A 21,883-nucleotide genomic window follows, 5' to 3' on the forward strand; every position below is an offset into this window, starting at 1 on the left:
GTATGGAATTGTTGAATATTTAAATTACTGAAAAATCAGAAAATACAAATATGACATAATCTACCTACTAATAATAGTATGATAGAGAAAACTACTTAAGAAAGACAAAGTATGAGGGGTGACATGTGTTGAAGTTGACACATTTTGGGTTCGGAAATAATATATAGTATAGGAAGTATATGATAGGAATGATAGGATTACTAAGAGCATCTCCAATGCTAGTTCTTAGAGCATCTCCAATACAGAGTTGTTAGTTCAGTTACATTTTTCTGGGTTGATTCTCGTTTCTGGGTTTCCGGATTTTGGAGTTTTGTAGGTTTTTTGGTGGTTAGGGTGGGTTGGCTCAGTGTGGGTGGTGTTGACGGTGGTGGCTCGGTGTGTTCTATTGTTGCTTTTTCATTTTTCCTGGAATTTTTATGACTAGTTCATGTGTTCTCAGTGTTGGTAGCAGAAGATGGAACATCAAGGGAGGGAAGAGGGGAAGAGAGAAGAAGAAAGAGGGAAAAATCTAAAATACCCTTTGGTCCACCGGTGGACCAAAATAAAAATTGCCCACCTTAGTGGGCACCTAAATAAGCAATGTTGCTAAAATTTAAGCAACCAGAACTGTCATGTTATGTTACTACGGTGGTGCTCCAAAAGAAGCAATGTTGCTTAAGTGTTCCAATCGGATTAATCAACTCTTATTGGAGATGCTCTTAGTCTTACATGCGAGTTCTTAAATTAAGAATCAGGTTCACGTGTAATTCCATTTAGTTTAGATGCAAAATGTGATCACAAGGTTTAAAAACAAAACGTATAATTATGAGAGGATGTTAAACAAACAAAATATTTGCTAGGGACTAAAAACAGAAATCATATATTTTCCAGGGACCAAAACGTCCTGTCGTTTCAGCGACACACCGGGTTCGCCTCACTCCAAGCAATTTCATTCCGCGAAAAAACGATGAACTGAAAGAATCGCTCGCAGTTTTTCACATCGATCTCGTTCAATCGCGTAACAATGTCAGAAGAAGACGATAGAGGTTGGGATTTCCACCTCCGAACTCTTTCCATCAGTGCCAGAGACTCCAACACCGCCAACGATCCCGCTTCCGATCCCTCTCTTCTTCAATCCGTAACTCTTCCCTTTCTCGATTTTCAATTCCAATGTGTTTGCTCGTTCTATCGATTTGTTATCATTTCATTGATTTTGTTGTTGTTATTGTTGTTGTTGTTGTTATGATTAGGTGAAGAAGCTTCATGGATTGTGCAAGGCTGAGAATTCTGAGGACTTGGTAGCTAGGGTTTATCCTCAGATTAATAAGATTTTTCAGCGTGCCGTGGCTTCGCTTTCGCAATCTCAAACCTCTAATGGACTTCTTTTACTCGTATGCCATTTTAGAATTTTTTTGTACTATTGTTTACTTTGTTTTCAATTCAATTTAGTGTTTTGTTGTTTGGTTTCCAGGCAATTCTTCAGTTTTACCTTGACTTTGGGGATGTTGTTCTACATGATGCTGATCCTAGTCTCAGGACTTTTTTTCGTTCCTGTTTGAGCAGGTAATTATGTGTGTGTGTGAAAGAGGGAGAGGTTAATGCTCAGTGTAAGGAGACTTTATTCGGATTTGGATTTCCTGCTGTAAAAAATTGCTAAAGTCACTCCAGTCATGACTACGTAGCCGTCCGTCTTCAAATTTAAAGTGATCAATTTTATGCGTATGATTATCATTTTAAATCCTACCCATTTGATCGTAATCCAGGAGCTACCGGAGTATGATTGCAGTGACTTTAGGAAATTTTAACAGAAGGGAATCCAGATAGTGCATTGGAGCAGGTGATGTTTACGTTAGAGTTGACAAAAATTAAGTAGTATAAGTGGTTAAAACTAAAACATCTTGGTTTGGATATATCGTACATGTTGGTAATATAATAACCGACATTTTAAACATTTAGGTTAGTTGGTTCATGACCCGGCATCAAAGCTTCTATAATTAAGTGTTTTAGAGTTCAATCTTTGTTGCCTCCATTATTGTAATGAAAAGTTAAATTTCAGCACATGGTGATGGGCCTGTGAAATGTAATATAAACCCATTTATGTATCTTCTCAATATCTTAACCTTTTAGGTTAGTTGGTTTTGCATTGCTTGTTCTTTATTCCTCTTTTAATCTTTTTCCCAATCCTTATTAATAACATTGCTCCCAAGACTGGCAAGGAAGGAGAGGAACAGGGTGTGAAGGGGCCACCATAAGTGTTTTGGGAACACTAATATTTCAGACACTAATGTTTGCTGCATGCTCAAAGTCAAAATTTTCACACTGTTTGGTAATCTCTCACTCTAATTAAACCAGAAGTCAAATTTTTACCCACTTTTCACGCACTTTCTCTCCCTAAAACTCAATTTTCAATCTTGTATTTTCTCCCTCAAGAATAACTATTTTCAAGCATGTGTAGTTGTATACTAGTTGATATTGCGTTGTTGATATTGCGTGCTAAATGTTAACCCAAACACAGAATGCATTTTAATTTTGGATTAGAAGTGCTGCAGAACATGTTACAAAAGTCAAAACATGAAAGTTCCCAAAATAAAACTGAGATTTCAAGCCTTCTAAAAAAGGAGCATTTCAAAATTTTGATGGAAGAAATATTATAACATACATTAGTGGGTAGAAGACTTGGATTATTAAAGAAATAAATAGGAATGACAAACAGTTCATTATTGTACCTTGTGCCCCCATTACTGAGCAGTCAGAGCAGGAAAGATGTGAACCAGAGGTTAGGGAGTCTTAATGATTTGTATGGATTTGTTGAGCTTGAGGAAATCTGGAAAATTTACATTAGTCAGCCTCAATTAGGATGCTATTTACTCCTGAAATCGTGTGAAAGTTTATTCCAATAGAACTTAGTCAACTTACACTATCTCGTTCCTGACCAACCAGACAGTAATCAAATGAGGAAATTTCAAATTTTATTACCAACAAGTTTACCCCTCCATTTACTCTATTGCTGGTGGTTATCACTCTAGTTTTTGTAGTTACCTCCAAAAAATGCAATATTACTAACATGAGTTTTATCCTAAGGAGCACGGATATGATACGGCATGGCCACGAGAATATGATTTTTTTTATAAATTATAAAACATGACACTGATATAACATTCAAAATAAGTATAAAATCAATAAACCCAAATGTTAAATCAAAAGATAGAATATTGTAAATGTTAGCATGCATCATTTTAGACATAATAAAATGCTTTTGTTTATCTAATTACTCCGACATTTCTATTTATATTCGTATAAATTTTAAAGTTTGGAGCAAAAAATAGTGAGATACAACAGAAGTGTCCGTGAAGTGTCGGACATAAATATTTGTCTGACCCAGCTACAACATGGCATGGCTACCATTTTGAAGTGTTCGTACTTCCTAGGTTTTATCATTCTACAAAATTATTTCTATCCTGTTGCAGGGAATTTGCAGATCCTGTTGTCGCAGAAGCAATGCTTGAATTCCTCATTACTAACAAGAAGAAGCTTTTAACTTCCTTCCCTAACTTGTTGCCTCAGGTATAAGCAATGCTCTTCTGCACTTTCCGTTATTAAAAGTGTAGCATGCAATAAAATTTAGAAGTTTAGCAATTAGTGAGAAGAAATTTGCTTAGGTTATCAGTTTTTTTTTATCAGGTACTTTTAGATATTGCAAGTCTTTAGGATGATAGAAAAATAAAGATGTCACTGATGTATTTAATTGTCTAGGCTCTGGGTTGGGTTTAAGTGCCATATGTTTCACTCTGCAAATTATGAATTTTTAGAATCCAACTTGAAGCAAGAGATCAAAGTGCAGGGAAATTAACCCTTTGATTCTTGAGCTTATTTGCTTTAGGGCTTTGGAGCTTGGTTTTATCCCAATGATTGACAGTAAATTTATATCTGATATGCTGTGTAATTATTCTTTTGGCAGTTTTTTCCATTGTTGTTAAAAATGATTGCTTGGAATGGTGAAAGGTATGGACCATTTTCCCTCTTCTTATCTTCCTATCTCATTGTTTTCTTTTCATCTTTTTATCTTAATGATCTTTCATCCCTAAAACAAGCTTACTACAAATATTTAACAGAACTTGCATTTTGTTGAATTGTCGTGTAAGAGTGTGCCAATAGACAAAGGATATTGACTAAGTATCTTTTTGTCTACTCTTGCAGATTAGAGAAACTATTTATGAAAGCCTTTCCGGGATTGATATCACCTGGGTCATTTATTCCATTATTTCCATATTTACTAGACTTGCCGAGTAAGTTAAAGTTATTTGACTGCGTATTCTCATTTACCTATTCAACTTTTACGGAAAAATAATATATGTTAGAATATGTGAAAATACCTTAGTTTGTTGATTGTATGTATCTTAGAGTAGTTTAGAGTTTTTCAGCCGATTGCTTAGGATTAGTTTTCAAATTTTCCTATATTGCATTCTTTGCTAATTTAATCAGAATTAAGAATATAGTAATGGTACAACTCATCAAAATACCCAATTCAGAGTATTCATTCATTCTATACATCCCTTGCGTCTTAAAACCCAATAATTTCAATTGGTACCATCTTCTAAGAGTTGTTTTGTCAATATTATTTTGTCTTAAAACCCAATAATTTCAATTAGCACCATCTTCTATGAGTTGTTTTGTCAATACTATTTTGTTGAGTTCCCTATAATGCGGAACTCCACTTTTTTGGTGAGTAGCTCCACTTTATCTCAATGACCCACACATCCATACCTCCGGCGTTTGGCCCTCATTTATTGCAGCGTCTTTCCAGCAAATTGTCCCTTCCTTTTGATGTTAGAAGACATCTTTTCCAATGCCAAGAGAGAGAGTGAGAGAGAGAGAGAAAGAGAGAGAGAGAGAGAGAGAGAGAGAGAGAGAGAGAGAGAGAGAGCGAGAGAGATGGAAGATAGGCTTGGCCCAAAGTCTTGCTCAGTTTGGCCCCAACTGTCACATCCTAGAGGTGGTCTGACTGCGATTTTCATCTCACACCAGTCACACGTAGTTTGGGCTGGCTTTTGTCCTAGATACAGTCTGGCCTCGACATTCACCCTAGATGCAGTCTAGTCTCGACTTTTGCTCTAGATGCAGTATTATTGCCCTCACACTCGTCTCAGATGAAGTCTGCCCTTGTGGGTCTTACTTCCAAATATGGTCAGACAGACTATATTATTTCCCTTTTATAATGGTTTTATTTGTGACATGCTTAAAGTTTGATAACTTTTAGCTTGAGGGGGAATATTAGAATATGAGAAATATCTCATATTATATTGATTAACTTAGGGTAATTTAGAGTATCATAGGTTATCTTGTAGGAAATGTTTCCTTCTTTCCTTATATTTCATGATTTGTTTTCTTATTTAATTTGAGTTAGAAATAAAAAATTCGTATAAATGAGGATCAGTGATTTATCTTTTGTACCACATCATCTTACACAATTCAAAGCATATGATCATGTGCCTAGGGAATTGTCGTGGACGGCTATGGAAAAGAAAGGTGTCCACGCGGTGTATATTCGAGCTGTACAAGACATGTATGAGGGGGAAACTACTAGTGTAAGAACTTCTTGGGGCGGGGGGGGGGGCGGGGGGGGGGGGTTGTAACTGAGAACTTCCCTATAAAGCTTGGTTTACATCAAGGCTCAGCGTTGATTCCGTACTTGTTTAATATGGTTTTAGACATGCTTACCAGGGATATACAAAAGAGTGTTCCAAACTCCATGTTGATGATATAGTTTAATTGAATAATCAAGGGAAGCGGTTAATTATAAACTTGAGATTTGGAGGAAGACTTTGGAATCTAGGGGTTTTAGATTAAGCAGAAGTAAGACAGAGTATATGCACTTCAATTTTAGAGACTGATGTTAGAAGTAATCTGGAAGTAAAAAATTGAAACAACATCATACCACAAGTTTCACAGTTTAAGTATCTTGAATTGATTATACAAAATAATGGGGAAATTGACAAAGATGTTCCACATAGAATTCAAGCTGGGTGGGTGGTTAAAAAGGAGAGAAGTGTCAGGGGTTATCTGTGAACGCAAAATACCTATCAAGCTCAAAGGAAAGTTTGACTGAACTGCTATAAGACCTTCTATACTTTATGATCGTGAATGTTGGGATTTAACGGGACTACAGGAGAACAAAGTTGGAGTAGCAGAAATTAGAATGTTCAGATGGATGAGTGGCCACACTAGAAAAGGATAAGATACGCGATGAGCAGATAAGAGAAGATATTGGGGTGGCACCTATCATAGTAGTCAATAGCGCCCTATAGCGCCGCTATAGCGGTGTAGCGGAGCGGAGCGCCTCCCTGCCGCTATTGAGATAAAATAGCGGCACACTTCACAATAGCGGCCGTAGCGGCGCGAATAGCGGCAGATCGCGGCCAATAGCGGGAAATAGCAGCGCTATATGGTCGAAGGGAAAAATGACTCAAGCCCCTCTGTTTTAAATCATTGGGGAACCTTTTTAGGAGCATTTTAGGACTTCTCAGGACCATTTTAGGTCAAACTTGAAAGAATGGAGCTTCATTCTTCATTCAGATTTGCAAATCCGACTTCTTTACCTTGCTTTCGAGTTGTTTTTAGTTGTGTGTTATTGTTCAAGACTTATGATTTTTATTTCTATTATTCTATGCTTTCGACTTCTCTACTCTTTTGAATTTCGTGTATATGAACAACCAATTTCAAATTATAGTGAAGATAGTGTGAAAAATTGACTTCACTAAAACTACATGTTTTCCAAATTTTATTCCTTTTAGGGGCATTTACCTTTGCAATATTCGGTCAGAAATATCTTGGCCCTTTCTCAGTGTAGAAAACTAAAATAGAAAAAGGAGGAACCATGGACCGTTAACTGTTCAATAATGAATAAAAATCACATAGGAAAACTCAATAGCTACGGCAAATGCTACGTATAATAAGCTTGAGGATTTTAGAATATGCTTATAATCTGTTTCTTCTCATCTCACTTAACAACAATTTGATCAATTCAACGTTTTTCTACCCATCTTTGCTAGTTTTGGCAGTGGCATTGGAAAAGGTGGAGAAAAGCTCAGGACCACTAATTGGAAGCAGTATAGCTTCAATTCAGAAAAATACTGCTCCTAAGGTTATCTTTGATAATTTAAAGTGTGCAAACAGTTGAATAAATGTACACTGTTAGTGAATTTTGTTATTTTCGATATAGATGCTACTTGCCCTTATGGATGAAGCATATACTGGTTCAACTATAGAAGATGGCGGAGGAGATTCTGAATCTGAGGATAGCAGTGCAATCGATGTATCTGATCCTATATTCCTGGAGCTTTTAAAGGATGAAAATGATGGTATCGCTGTATGTTCACCATTCATCTTTTTGGTCATTGTCGCCATTTTTAGTTCAATTTGTTTTTTTCTTGCTTTGAAGGTCAAAATTCAAGTTAGCCAAAATTTCTCAGCCATTATTCTTACTACATGTCAATATAATTTTGAACAACGGGTTGATGATAAGTTCACTATTACTAATAAATATTAATGCTTTGTACACTTTGAAACGTTAATATTCAAGGTGAATATGTGTTGCTTGTATTTAATATACGTTTGCTTGAATTTGAAATATGTTTGCTTGAATTTGAAATATGTTTGATATTATGACTCCATTAAACTCCCTTCTTTTTTTTGTATCAATCTTCATGTATGGTTCTTTAAGTAAATTCTGTTGTATGTCAGGAACGTCCCTGGTCATCTCCGATGATGACCACAATATTGCAGGCCGCAGTCAATAGTCCTTACTCTGACAGACTGAAATCAGTACTCAGCATGGCACCTCATCTTCTTGATGTGTACTTCTCCATAGCATTGCACGATGTCAATGACTGTAAGTTTTGTTTGTGTACTCTCAGTGATTGATTGAATTAGCATTAGTGGAATACATGGAGAGTTTCTTGAGCTGTTTCCATGACCTGGCTGTATTTACAGTTTTCCTCCTCATTCTTTTAAATTCATTTTCAGCTTTGATCTGTGCATTGATTCCCCTGCTTATGTCAAGATATTCTACAATATTTCCAGACAAAATATTTTCTTATGAGGTATTGATTATATCTTCTCACATAATCATTCTTTTCTGTTTTTTTTTTTTGCCTTCCATGTAAGGTTTCAGCAAGTTGATTTTTTATTAAGGTGTTCTATTAAATTACAAATCCTTTATTATGATTATTGTTGTTGTGTTATTGCTATGATATTAATAAAATGTTATTATTTATTTATGAGATAACTTTTATTTTATTTTGCTCTATTAATAGAAAAAACAGATCTGTTCCTTTACAGTTTACAGTAGAATGATGGTAGGAACTGAAAATTTACGATTGAAGCTTTCAGAAAACAAGCTTTCGGACAGTAAAAAATATTAAGACAATATATAAAGAATGAAAGGTTGAAGGAATCAGGGAGGCAGCTTTCTTTGCCCCTAGACCTAAACATCTCAGAATTCTCCATTAGTTTGTGTTTGGGTAATGGAGTTAAATGAGGAAATGTATTTATTGAGAGGGAAGAGTATTTTAACTGGGTAATTTTTATTAACCTGGAACAAGGGATATGAAATTCTACCATCTTAGAAGGAATTTTGGAAAACCCCACATCTCCTTTCTCACAAAAGCTAAATCTTTTTCTCACTAAACCCAGTTACTTTCTCCTCTTTTACATCTAATGTCCAAACAACATGTTTTATAAATTTTAGCTATTGAAATGCATCAATTTAATTTCTCAATATTCTAAGTTCTTAGAAATTGAATTGAATCATCCGAACATATTAATGCCATTACATATTCAGTGCCTACTCTAGACTCCTTCTCTCCCTTATATTCCCTCCACTCCCCATTCATTCCACACTCCCTTTACCATTAATCTGCTGCCACCTATCCATTCTGTTAGGCTTCCCCTAACAAAGTGCTCCGCTTTAATTCCGCTTTAATTCCTATCTCGCCCTTTCTATAATGCCTTTTCCTTCTGTGGTACACCTGAACTAGAGCCCTACTAAGCCCAACTATGGGGTGCCCACTAAACAGAAAGGATAAGCAGGCTAATGGTAGAAGATGTTGTTTAGAATAGCCAATTAGAAGGCCTGCCTAAGGTGTTGAGGTGAGGCTTTAGAAACGTTCAACAGCTCTTGGGGTTATAGACGCCTCTAGGTTCAGGCTACTTTACCATCATATTGATAATAATTTCTGAAAGTCTAGCCTCTAACTTGCTACCTTTGGTGCCAAAGAGGGTGATTGTCAGAATAGGTCTCTGAGAGTTAGCCGCAAGCAGCTTAGGGTTTTATATATAGAAGTATTAAACATTGTGATCTCTTATTTTTAATGTGACTGTTATGCTTAGTAGTTAATTCATGTGGAAAATTAATGCAAAATGGTCTAATATTTAACAGTTTTCTTTTTCTATTGTTAAAGGCATGAACATTACCTTTGCCTTTGATTACCTTGATATTGTTATAAACTCTACCTTTAAATATTTTAAGTTGTGCATTAATAGTTTCCTAGTTCCTACACATTACTTGGTATTCTAAGTTCAGATGTGCTTTTAGGTTCGTAAGCGGCTTTTGGAGTTTATGCTCTCTTCATTTCAACGCTCCCCAAAATTCATTGCTATTTTGAAGGTATCTTCAAACAATATATTGCTTTTATTTATGATTTACACCAGATTTAGTTCATCTTCAACTTTTAGTTGGTGATCTACGTGGATCTACCTGATATATCATATTTTAGACAGATATTCAGTTCATTAATTAGATTGTGAACAGGAGATTGAGCTGTTTAACAATAATTATATTTGGTGAAAGGCTGCCTTGGGCCTGCTGCTTTGGCCAACACAGTCAATTGTTGCAAGATTTGAGGAAACAAGGGTCAACACATTTGACTATTTAGTTATAGAAGCTCTCTTAGGAGTAAGCTCATGAATGATTTTACGTCTAAACCTCATAAATTTCTTGCAGAAACCTATAATGGACAGACTTGGAGAATATGACAGCCCAGACAAGGTTAGTAAAGAACTGTTTTTACTATCTTTGGGAAAGTGATGCAACAATATTCAATTGAAAATTCATTGAATTTTGTCTAGACAGAATTGGCATTGCAATTATGTTGGGCCATTGGAGAGCATGGTGGTGGTGGTGGATCTCACAAAGATGAAGCCCGTGAGCTTTTTGAGAGTTTAGAACTACTTCTGTATGAAAACCTCTCCTCAAGGTATGATCTTGTATATACAGTATCTTGCTTCTTCAAGTTCTGGAGATAATTCATGGGTAATTGTTTGATGACTCATCTACTTGTTTCCTTGGAAGTCGTCTGGGCATGACACAGGAGGTATTTCTTAGTTCTGATAAGGATACCTATAGAAGGTCATCACAGTCCAGGCTTTTATGTTTCGTTGTGACAGCCATTGCGAAACTTGCTACACATCATCGAGAATTACTCCCAAGAGCACGTGTAGCCTTGGGCAAGGTATTGCGTGGGTTCACAGGGCAAAGCTAAGAGGTCCTTGATGTAATTACTTTTCTAATAAGTATCTTCTTTTCAGGTGGCACGGTCTCGAATTTCAGATATTAGGGTATGGAGGCGTGCATGTGATTACCTGGGTTTGATGAAAGACCCTGCTATATGTTCATCCATATTGGGGCCTTCAAGATCTTCACAAGGCACTACACAGAAAATTGGCAGCATGAACTGGAGTGAAGGTGCAACAAAGATGATTGCACATATTCCATTTTACATTCTAGGAGAACAAGAAGGTGAAAGATACCTCGCTCCCTCTCAGTTATTCCTTTATCTGCATCACATGCACACAGCCACACACTCATATTCCATATCTAATGCATGTGGTTAAACTTGTCCAGTTGTACAATTCCAAATTTTGATGCTTGAACTGTACTGGATCGCTCTTTCATCTTTTCAAGTGAATATTTGTTAACTTAACCGTTACTTGTTACAGGACCACCTTTTCATGATTTCTCTTTCTCAGATATCCTCTCAAGATGATGGAAGCTAAAATTGTGCCTGTAAAGATCTTCTTTTCCTTTTCATTGTAGTCATCTTCGTGTCATTCTGGTCAAATCTAAAATGTTCTTAGCCTTTCCATCAGTATGCTATTAGTTTTTCTGTCCCAAACATTAATATAAAGTAAAAAAGAGAATGTTACATTCTGTGCATGAATTGTTTCAGATCTTTACGAAATTATACTCTGAAGTTATGAAATATTATGTTGATGATGACATTGAGATGTAGAGAAAATAAAATTTGTAAATTATTTGATGCCTGACGGTTGATTCATTTTGCCCTTCCCTTTCTTTTTGTTGTATCGTCCTCTGTCGAGAGGAATTGTTTCTTGACCTTGATTAATAAATGTTATCTTTTGCTCTCAAAAAATAAATTGTGTCACGTCATCTACACCACTTTAAACAACTCTAGCTACTTTTTACTCCACTCCAACAATTTAACAAAGATTATTAAATGGACCTACTATCAACCTACACTTGCCTAAAAGTAACAATATAATGAACCCACTATTTTTGAGCACCGGTTCCTCTTTGCAGCAACTTTTGTAATGCAATGGTTATAGCAACTCAATTTAATTTGTGTCAGATAGCAACTCAGTAATGTATACCGATGTTGATGTTCTTACATCTTATTCCTCAATATAGAAAAGATATATAGTTGAGTACAAGAACAAGAAAAGAATAAATTTCACTACTCAAATGCACCAATCATTACTCAGTACACTGACTTCCTCTTTAAACAATCTATACGTATATTAAGGAGGAGTGATTTATATAGATAGATGGTGAAGATGGAATTAGTGAAGTTAGCCAGGTACCATATACAAAAGTATAAGGTGTCTTTCATTGTAGAAAGAGCACCCGTGAAAAATATTACTCCCTCCGTTCCAAAACTATTGTAGTTTTAGCTTTTTTGTTTTGTTCCAAAATCATTGTTTTACATTTTCAATGCACTTTATCTCATTCTCTTCCATCCATGCCCTCATTTAATATTGTATCTCCCAAGTACCACATCTTATTTCCACCAATCACAATTCTCACCAATTAGTTAACCAATGATTTTCATTCTCTCTATTTCATATAACTCATATTAAATAAGAGTGTTTCAGTCAAATTATAACATCAATTAATAACCTCTTAAACTTAGTGAAAAAACTAATACTACAATAGTTTTGGAACAGAGGGGAGTAATGAAGTTCATTTTCCCAAAAAAAGTAACATTCTTCAGTGATGTAACTAAACTGCTTTCAGTTTACAAAAAGAAATTAAGTGAAGCTGCTGCAGAAGATGATAAGGCTAAAGTATTTGCCTGAGAAACTGTGTGGACTAACTACCAAACATGAACCTAACAAGTAAGAAGATCAACCAGAACCTCACACCTTAGAATTAACTTTTGTTAAAACGTCATGCAAAGGTTGTTGATTTCGTCATTGCATAATTCAATTCTGTAGAGGATAAACTGCTTGAAAATCACAAAGGCATACATAACCACTCATCAGGGATCACAAATTAGAAGAGGGAACCATATATAAAGGAACTACTAGGAATTTAGGAGCAGGCTCATACAACAAATTCAGAACATAATAATAGCCATTAAACACGGGCTTCAAACCACAAGTTTAGAAAATTATAACAACCAGAATCATAGAATCAAGGGCATTAGACAGACTCACACTTGAAAGACACCTAAAACTAAAAGCCACCACGAAGGCGAAGGACAAGATGCAGGGTGGATTCCTTCTGAATATTGTAATCTGCCAAAGTACGGCCATCCTCCAATTGCTTGCCAGCAAAAATCAATCGCTGTTGGTCTGGAGGAATACCCTCCTTGTCCTGGATCTTCGCTTTCACATTATCAATAGTATCAGAGCTTTCCACCTCCAAGGTAATAGTCTTTCCGGTCAGGGTCTTCACAAATATCTGCATTCCACCGCGAAGTCGCAAAACCAAGTGCAGAGTGGATTCCTTCTGGATATTATAATCAGCAAGGGTCCGCCCATCTTCCAACTGCTTGCCAGCAAAGATAAGCCTCTGCTGGTCCGGTGGGATACCCTCTTTGTCCTGGATCTTCGCCTTAACATTATCAATGGTATCAGAACTCTCAACCTCCAAGGTAATGGTCTTCCCAGTTAAAGTCTTCACAAAAATCTGCATGCCACCACGAAGCCGCAAGACCAAATGCAGAGTAGACTCCTTCTGAATGTTGTAATCAGCAAGGGTTCTTCCATCTTCAAGCTGTTTCCCGGCAAATATAAGCCTCTGCTGGTCTGGTGGGATGCCCTCCTTATCCTGAATCTTAGCTTTCACATTATCAATGGTATCTGAGCTCTCCACCTCCAAAGTTATGGTCTTTCCTGTCAAGGTCTTGACAAAAATTTGCATGCCACCTCTCAATCGAAGCACCAAGTGAAGGGTGGACTCCTTCTGGATATTGTAATCAGCTAGGGTCCTTCCATCCTCAAGCTGTTTCCCGGCAAAAATAAGCCTCTGCTGGTCTGGAGGGATGCCCTCTTTATCCTGGATCTTCGCCTTGACATTGTCAATGGTGTCCGAGGATTCAACCTCGAGGGTGATGGTTTTCCCTGTCAAGGTCTTGACAAAAATTTGCATGCCACCTCTCAATCGAAGCACCAAATGAAGGGTGGACTCCTTCTGGATGTTGTAATCAGCTAGGGTCCTTCCATCCTCAAGTTGTTTCCCAGCAAAAATCAACCTCTGCTGATCTGGAGGGATGCCCTCTTTATCCTGGATCTTCGCCTTGACATTGTCAATGGTGTCCGAGGACTCAACCTCAAGGGTGATGGTTTTCCCAGTCAAAGTCTTAACAAAGATCTGCATGCCACCCCTGAGGCGAAGAACAAGGTGAAGGGTAGACTCCTTTTGAATGTTGTAATCAGCAAGGGTGCGACCATCCTCCAATTGCTTACCAGCAAAGATAAGCCTTTGCTGATCAGGTGGGATCCCTTCCTTGTCTTGGATTTTCGCTTTAACATTGTCAATGGTATCTGAACTTTCCACCTCAAGGGTAATGGTCTTGCCGGTGAGAGTTTTCACAAAAATCTGCATCTGATAACATCAAACCACTAAAACATCAAAAAACAGCAACCACATCATAGAAATCAAAATATAAACCCTAAATCCATCAAAATCATAAAAAACACAGCAACTACACCATAGAAATCAAAATATAAACCCTAAATCCATCAAAATCATAAGCACCTATTGAGACCATAAACATTAAAACCACAAATTTGGGGAACGAATTCACACATAATGAATAGATCACAAAATCAGAAACTAGTGAATCTCTCATGACATTGAAAACATAAGCAGGATCAATTATCAAACCCTAATCAGATTATAACAAACAAATCCCTAATCCATCAAACCCTAATCGGATTGTAACCTATTAGAACTACAAATATTAAACCATAAATTTGGGATGAATCAGAATTCAAGATAATGAAACCAGAGTCGCAATTTGATGAATTCAAAATAGACGAAGACGCACCTTGGTAGGAGAAATAGAGAGAAGAGGAATTAGGTTTTGATGAACTGATTCAATTCGAATGAGAATGTCGATGAATAGAGAGGGCAAGGAGGAGCTTATTTATAGTTTTATTTTTTGACCCAATGACGAAACTATCCTTGTGTTTGACGAGTAAAGACTTGCCACGTGTACATAAGCTGACCCAGGTCACTCTTCTTGAATGCTCTAGAAGATGCTATTATATTCTGTTTATAATAATTATGTCATTGCTTGCATATTAAGCCGTCTCTCTCAATGAATTTTGATCCAAATCTCTCTCAATTCAATCATGATTTGAGCCCTAATAATTTTTTTTTTTTTCTAATGAGTAAATTTTAAATCAAACAGTCTACAAAAGTTTCTTGCCAAGTGATTGTGATGCCCCTGCAGATTTTCTTACCATGTGTGGAGCTAATTCTGCATTCGTCGATTTTTGTGTGTTGGAGGAGCCTCCATGGGAGGTTGAGACCCTGGTAATGAGAGATATTGTGTTAGTTCCTTGAGTTTTTTTAGTTTGTTTGTTAATTTTCAGATGAATAAAAAAAAGTTTCACTTAGTTCACATCATGAGGTAAAATTTAAATTATATTTTTTTTAATAAGTTAGATTTAAAATCAACCGTTCATGGTCATGGATTAAGAAAGATCGAGAGAAATTTAGTTTGAGAGGATCCAAATTTTTTCAAAATTAAGAAATTAAAATTCATGTGAGTCTCATTAAATTGAAAGTGTGACCCATATTTTTATTGAACCTACATAAATTTCAATCAATCAATGATATAGTGTTGAAAAGAAACTGTAAAAGAATGTGTTGCTAGCCCTTTTCATTCTTTAACTATAGGAACTCTTTGCCACCTTAAGCAACTCAACTATCAACCCTATATTGAATTTTTTTGGATAATAAGGAGATAGACAACACACGCCCACGCCCACGCCCACATGCATCTACCAGCAGTGAGAGTAAAACATTAAACATAAGAACACGTCATCGTCACTATCATCCTTGTCATTATCATCATCATCATCATCATCATCATCATCTTCTTCTAATCCTCAGTCTTTCCTAAAGCTGAATCAGCAAATTTGCAACTGTTGACTCCGATACGGCACCGTTTCAATTCAACATCAAGATCAACCCATCGTCTTCAGTTCCGAAGAAACAAACAATGGCGTCTCGCACGATCCTCGAAGCAATGAAGAACAAACGCTCCTTCTTGTTCCCCTCATCTCCTCGCTTCTCCATTTTCTCTACTCGACTCGTAACAAATCACACTCTCTCTCTCGCTCCCATTTTCGATTTTCTTTCTGCGATTTATTATTCACTGTGCCATTGTTGTTGAATTCGATTTAGGGTAGCACGCTGGTTGTGGCGGAGCACGACGGTGGTGCTATCAGAGCTCCTTCTCTCTCTGCGCTCACGGCCACTACGTGTCTTCCTGATAGCGGCTCCTCCGTTTCTCTCCTCTTGGCTGGCTCTGGTCCTTCTCTCCATCAAGCTGCTTCACATGCTGCTTCCTGCCACCCTTCAATTTCTCAGGTTACTCAGATGCTCTGTCAAATTGGTTTTTATTTGGGTGGATATGTTACTTGGGAAGTTTTTTGAAGACATGCAACAGAATTTGGAATCTTCGGGGGAGGGTTGGTGAGCTAAGGGAAATAAAGAGATTTGCAGGGTGAAGGGTCAGGGTCCAAATCCCGACAAAGGAACTAATTTATTAGCAATTAACGACTAACATTTGTCTATAAAAAAAATTGGAATCTTCATTTGAGTTTATGCAAATAGCTTATGATGATCATTTCTTTGAGCCTATTTTGAACTTATTAGCTTAGGAATAGTGATTTGCCCTTATTGGCGTAAACATTAAGTTGTTTATCCAAATGCGTCCTTATTAAAAAAGAATATTTGAGAAACTAAATGAAATAAGACTAAAAGTGCTTATAAGTGGGTATGGGCATTTTTTTTTCATAAGCTAATATGAACTGGTTATGAAAATAAGCTCAAAACAACGTGTAGATCATAAACTGTTTTCATAAGCTTACCGAAACATCCGGGTTAGTGCTTATACTATAAGATAAGCTCAAATAAACTCTTTGAAACACTGTCTAAGTGCTTATTGATATAAGCGCATAATTAAGCTGATTAGTGATTGTTGTCTTCTATGGGATATTGCTGATAATGTGTTATTGATGAGTGGAAGTTTGTGTCTTAGTGCATTGAGCATTTAATTTTGAACTTGAAATGATAGGGAGGGAGAATAAAATGGAAACGTTGTGATTGAGAAAGGGTGCAGTTTGTTGTGTGCACAGATACCTGTTGGGAAGGAAGATTGAACTTGGGGATTTTGATAGTTGGTGTGGGTGTGCTGCTTGTGGTGTAGGTGCTGGTGGCAGATTCGGATACGTTCAAGAGCCCTTTGGCAGAACCCTGGGCTAAACTGGTCCATATGGTTCAGCAGAGAGGTGGTTACTCTCATATAATTGCTGCTTCAAGTTCTTTTGGGAAAAATGTCATGCCTCGCGCAGCTGCCCTCTTAGATGTTTCTCCAGTTACTGATGTTACTGGGATTTCTGATTCTCATACTTTTGTAAGGTATATTAAATATCTTAAGGTGCACTTTGTTGTGCTCTATTTTTATTTTAATAAATAGAAACCGGCTGTTGCACACTTCGATGCTGGTAGCCTGCTATTTAGATCTGTCATGAATTGTTGCTCCTGAACCAATGTACTTTTTTGGATATGGAAATATCATTTTACTGTGTAACTGTAAATTCCATGCTGTGTTGTTGTCTATTTGACATTACCCTCTTTGGGTATTGTTATCATGAGTTGTTGACTGTGTTGTGTCTATGCTATTAATAAAGGAGACAAACTCGCATTGCAAATTCAGATCTATACTATTGTTTCATGTTAGATCTTAATGCTTTTGGACTGTGTCCCGTAGAATCTTTTTTATCATTTAGCATTCTAGCTAATCCATATAATCAAGCTTCTGACTTCTTTTTCATTTTTAAGGTTTTGAGTGCCTTAATCCTAATATTGCCTAAGATGTGTCATTTTCTTAATTTTGTTGCTCTCTTATATTATGAATCCCTGTAAAAAGATTATTTTCATATCTGAAAAATTAAAATAAGAACTCTTTTTCTTCTTCCCTTGGCTATAGACTAAAGCATGATCTCCTCACCCATTGTTTTAGTATGACAAGCTTTTCTTCAGCTCAATCGCCAATGATGTTAATATTTGTATCTTTCTTTCGTGCTTTTTGACGGGTCTATAAGAGCTTTTATAAGAGTTATTTTTAAACAAAGCAGTGACTACTTGGAGATCTAGCAGTAATCTGGAGTGCAGAGTAGATAAATTAAAATCCTGTGAACCTGGATTATCTAGGGTTTATTATTCAAATTCTGGGAAGCTATTGCTATCAGAATGTATTTCCCATAGCTAGCTTCTGGCTCCAGATATAAGACATCCAAACAAATATACTCATCATAGGCATGACTCTTTGGAGAGGACTGAAGTGATACAATGTGAATAGGTCCATGTATATAGGAGAAGATTTTTGCAATTCCATACTTAATTCTTTCTAGAGAAGGAGTAGAAAAAAAAGAAACTATAGTATACATTGGTTAGATGAAAAAGGACATGATACTGACTTAAGCTTTTGCGAGTTTTCGTGTAACTTCTTTATTTGTTCTGCTGCTAAAGTTGACCTTCATAGCTAATGGCATAGTTTTTAAATGATAGAGTTTGCATGTGGTAGGGCATCTTATAGAGTTGGAGAGATAGCTAACACAGTAGGGATGTCTTTTCGATTTTGGGATTTTAGCAGCTAATGGAGGCAGTGCCGTGTGCTTCTTGTATTTGAGTTGCTCATTATGAACCTGCCTTCATCTTAGTATGAAATTTAAATGTTGGCTTCTTCATTTGACTGAAAGTAAGATTGTAATTCATACAGGCCTATATATGCTGGAAATGCGCTTTGTACTGTGCGATATACTGGTGCCGGTCCTTGTATATTAACTATAAGAGCTACATCTTTTCCTGCTCCCCAGAAGTCAGTTGACTCAAAATCTAATGAGGCTTCAATATCTCAGGTTGACCTTTCAACCTTCGATGAAGGTTTGTTTTTCTGTTTCTAGTGCATGGACATTTTGTTTATGGGAAAATTTAAACAGTCAAGAAGTACGAAATGCATCTTATTTGTCCGTTGACTATAGATCCTGATAGAGTGCTTTGAAGAGCAATGCATCAATAGTATGAGGGATAATTATCCTCAGCCATTTACGTTCATTTTGATCAATTGCCAGCCTGTCAGACTTGAATATTTGGAACTTTCCCTTATAGCAAAATGAACTTATTTTATTATTCTTATTATTGTTGTTTGCTAGATTTGGGCAAGTCTCGATATATATCTCAAACTACTCAGGAGGACGAACGGCCAGATCTTGGGAATGCAAGAATTGTAGTTTCTGGTGGTCGAGCGCTAAAGAATGCTGAGAACTTTAAATTGATAGAAAATCTTGCCGAGAAACTGGGTGCTGCTGGTATTATTTTCTATATCTGTGTTACAATGAGTCATTTTCGTTGCCCAGGATTTGTTATTTTTTGTTTTGTTGGATTCACTATATTGCATTCTGATTTATATTCGTAAGCCATTGACTGCATATTATTAGTTTGCCCTTTTATTTTTTGTTTTGTGAATTATTTAAAATCTGCTAACTTTTTCCTTCTTTGCTTTAGTTGGTGCCACTCGTGCTGCTGTAGATGCAGGATTTGTTCCTAATGAACTCCAGGTGACAACTTTTCTTCCTTTCAAATAAATATTAACCACCCCCTGAAATCCCACCCACAGAGATATAAAACTAAAACTGAAAGGGAAAAGATGAAAGAAATCTCATTCTGGGTTAACTCATTTTATATCCTAGGCTAATTCCACACTCATTCCTCCCTTGCTTATGCTGCTCATTTTCATGTTGCTTTGTGTAAATAGGCTGAAGTGTAGACTGAGATATTGTTAGGAACCTAACAGACACGCATTGCACACCAAACAGAACACTAGCATCTAAACACTGACACGGAGGCAATGTGTATGGATGTGTTTGAGTTGCTTAAAAATGGAGGACTGAATAGTAATTTTTTTTTGTTCCATGTTTGATTTTAAGAAAAGGTAAGAGGAGTTAGTCTTGACTATCCATATATTGGGTTAAATGATCAAGATAGAATACTCTCATCTCTCACATGTACGTTGGGGGGTGGGGTGTACAAGAATGAACAGGAGGGAGAACACCCCAAATGAAATGCGCTTTAGACCTTTGTTGACATTTAGGGTTTAATTATTATTTTTTATAGTTTATGAAGAGAGAGGGGGGGTGGTGGTACAAGAATGAACAGGAGGAGAACACCCCAAATGAGTGTGCTTTAGACCTTTGTTGACATTTACGGTTTATTTTTTATTTTATTTTATGATTTTCTAAAAGTTCTTTAATGACTTAAAGGAAGTTCTTTATAACTTATACTTCAAGTGTCAACTCATAGATGAGAATCAGCTAAGTCTCCAAGCCAATGTGGACTGTGTCCAAACCGATGAAAAGTAATATTTTTTATCAAGCACCTGGTGAGGAGTGTTTTATGGGGGTTAGTTTCAGAAGCTTGTTGGGCGCTCTAAGAACTCAAGGAAGTGTATGTACTTCTTAATAAATGGGAAATACTGTGAAAGTTAAGATAAGTAGAAAGCTCTAAGCCTCTAAACTAAAATTGCAAAACATATATGACTTGGACATGACTAAATATTATTAAACATGAAAGCTGAACATATACTTTTTGTCAAGTAGTCATACATATTTAATCTTTCATGTTATCTTTCAATCTTTTAGCAACTTTTTATTGTTGAGAGATATCTATCCACATCATCTACATTCTACAGATATCACCAAACCAGAGCTTATAAAGGCTTGAACAATCCTCACCTCATGAGCTAGTTTTTTGGATAGAGTTAGATGGCCTAGTCCAAATTCTCAAGGTATCAAAGTCTATTTTAGATCTGAAACTGGGCCACCCGTCACTGTCTTAAAATCTATTTGGCCCGTGACTTCCGAGTCATGTTATCCCACCATTCTCCACGCGTCCAATCCTGGACGTGAGGGTTGTTTATGAGATCCCACATCGACTGAAAATATGATCAAAATAGAGCTTTCAAAGGGGCAACCCTCATAACCTCATTAGCTAGTTTTTGGGATAGAGTTCGGCCTAACTGAAATGTAAGAAGAGGAAAGGGCAGCCCATGTAATCCAAGGAAGGACGGGATCAAGCGTTTGGGTTAGCATTACTTGTATTTGCTAAAAGTTGATTCCTCGGCTTGAGCATGTGGCCTTTGGGTTACATAGTGATAACTAACATTGCATCAAGGCTCCCTTTTTCGAGGAAAAATGTTTTAACGTGCTACCTAAGCTAATGCATAAATCAGTAGAATCAATGAATCATAATAATTTTCTGCTTCCTTACTTGCTACTTAATGCTCAGGCAATGTTAAATCATTGGAGGGATTTGGATAACTATGTGAATAGGCTTTGTCTTGAATCTCATCCACTTCAACTTCATATATCAATTCATGGCCTAATATTTGATATGTAGGTTGGGCAAACTGGAAAGATTGTTGCTCCCGAACTCTACATGGCTTTTGGTGTATCCGGAGCTATTCAACACATCGCAGGAATGAGGGATTCCAAGGTCATTGTTGCTGTGAACAATGATGCCGATGCTCCTATATTTCAGGTAATCGCTCTTGTTCAAACTGATAAAGCGGGGCATATTTTAGTTCAGCTTCTACTTTATTTGCCCCCAAAAAATCCCTAGAAAATTACTTTGCCATTTATGTGATGCTGGATTGGCTTATCAAAAAATAATGATGCTGGATTGCAGGTTGCTGATTATGGACTTGTAGGGGATCTATTTGAGGTGATACCAGAGTTGCTGGAGAAGCTTCCCGAGAAAAAATAAAAACAATGTAATCTGTAGAACTAAATAGTTGGCCATTGTATGATTGTATCATCATCATTGTAGTCTAAAATATAAATAGCAGTTTATCTAAAATAAAAAGAAAATGAAGTTTTTAAATGGATCATCACTATATACCGGATGGCTCATTTTGCACTATTACAGTGGATAAAAATATTAAAGGCTCGTTTGTTAAATATTTTGAAAGAAATAAGGTTATGTATAAACTGTTGTTAACCACTTGTTTCAGTGAGAATTCAAATCACATCCGCTCAATAAAAAACACATTTAAGTAAATTTAAGAACTGGAATTTAAAACTCAAAAGG

At 36.6% G+C, this 21,883-nt stretch overlaps 3 protein-coding genes across 3 annotated transcripts; 2 read left to right on the forward strand and 1 right to left on the reverse strand.

Annotated features, from left to right (window-relative positions):
- Nucleotides 1–903: 903 nt before the first annotated feature.
- Nucleotides 904–11,329, forward strand: LOC130743388 (uncharacterized). The gene is made up of 16 exons (XM_057595615.1): nt 904–1,117; nt 1,230–1,370; nt 1,451–1,542; nt 3,447–3,543; nt 3,938–3,981; nt 4,177–4,265; nt 7,029–7,120; nt 7,199–7,345; nt 7,720–7,867; nt 8,002–8,078; nt 9,572–9,643; nt 9,980–10,024; nt 10,105–10,232; nt 10,328–10,487; nt 10,564–10,774; nt 10,975–11,329. The coding sequence occupies exons 1-16, from the start codon at nt 1,004–1,006 to the stop codon at nt 11,019–11,021; spliced, it is 1,704 nt and encodes a 567-aa protein (XP_057451598.1). The 5' UTR covers nt 904–1,003; the 3' UTR covers nt 11,022–11,329.
- A 1,218-nt stretch (nt 11,330–12,547) lies between these two features.
- LOC130743390 (polyubiquitin) lies at nt 12,548–14,699 on the reverse strand. Its single transcript, XM_057595617.1, has 2 exons — nt 14,550–14,699; nt 12,548–14,104 (listed from the first exon to the last, which is right to left on the reverse strand). Exon 2 carries the CDS (start codon nt 14,102–14,104, stop codon nt 12,731–12,733), a length of 1,374 nt encoding a protein of 457 aa, XP_057451600.1. The 5' UTR covers nt 14,550–14,699; the 3' UTR covers nt 12,548–12,730.
- Nucleotides 14,700–15,530: 831 nt separating this feature from the next.
- On the forward strand, nt 15,531–21,676 carry LOC130748644 (electron transfer flavoprotein subunit alpha, mitochondrial). Its single transcript, XM_057601877.1, has 8 exons — nt 15,531–15,824; nt 15,917–16,102; nt 16,944–17,155; nt 18,519–18,682; nt 18,952–19,107; nt 19,304–19,356; nt 21,194–21,334; nt 21,482–21,676. Exons 1-8 carry the CDS (start codon nt 15,732–15,734, stop codon nt 21,557–21,559), a joined length of 1,083 nt encoding a protein of 360 aa, XP_057457860.1. The 5' UTR covers nt 15,531–15,731; the 3' UTR covers nt 21,560–21,676.
- The last annotated feature ends 207 nt before the right edge of the window (nt 21,677–21,883 follow it).

This window comes from Lotus japonicus, chromosome 3, assembly GCF_012489685.1.
Source record: "Lotus japonicus ecotype B-129 chromosome 3, LjGifu_v1.2".
NCBI lineage: Eukaryota > Viridiplantae > Streptophyta > Magnoliopsida > Fabales > Fabaceae > Lotus > Lotus japonicus.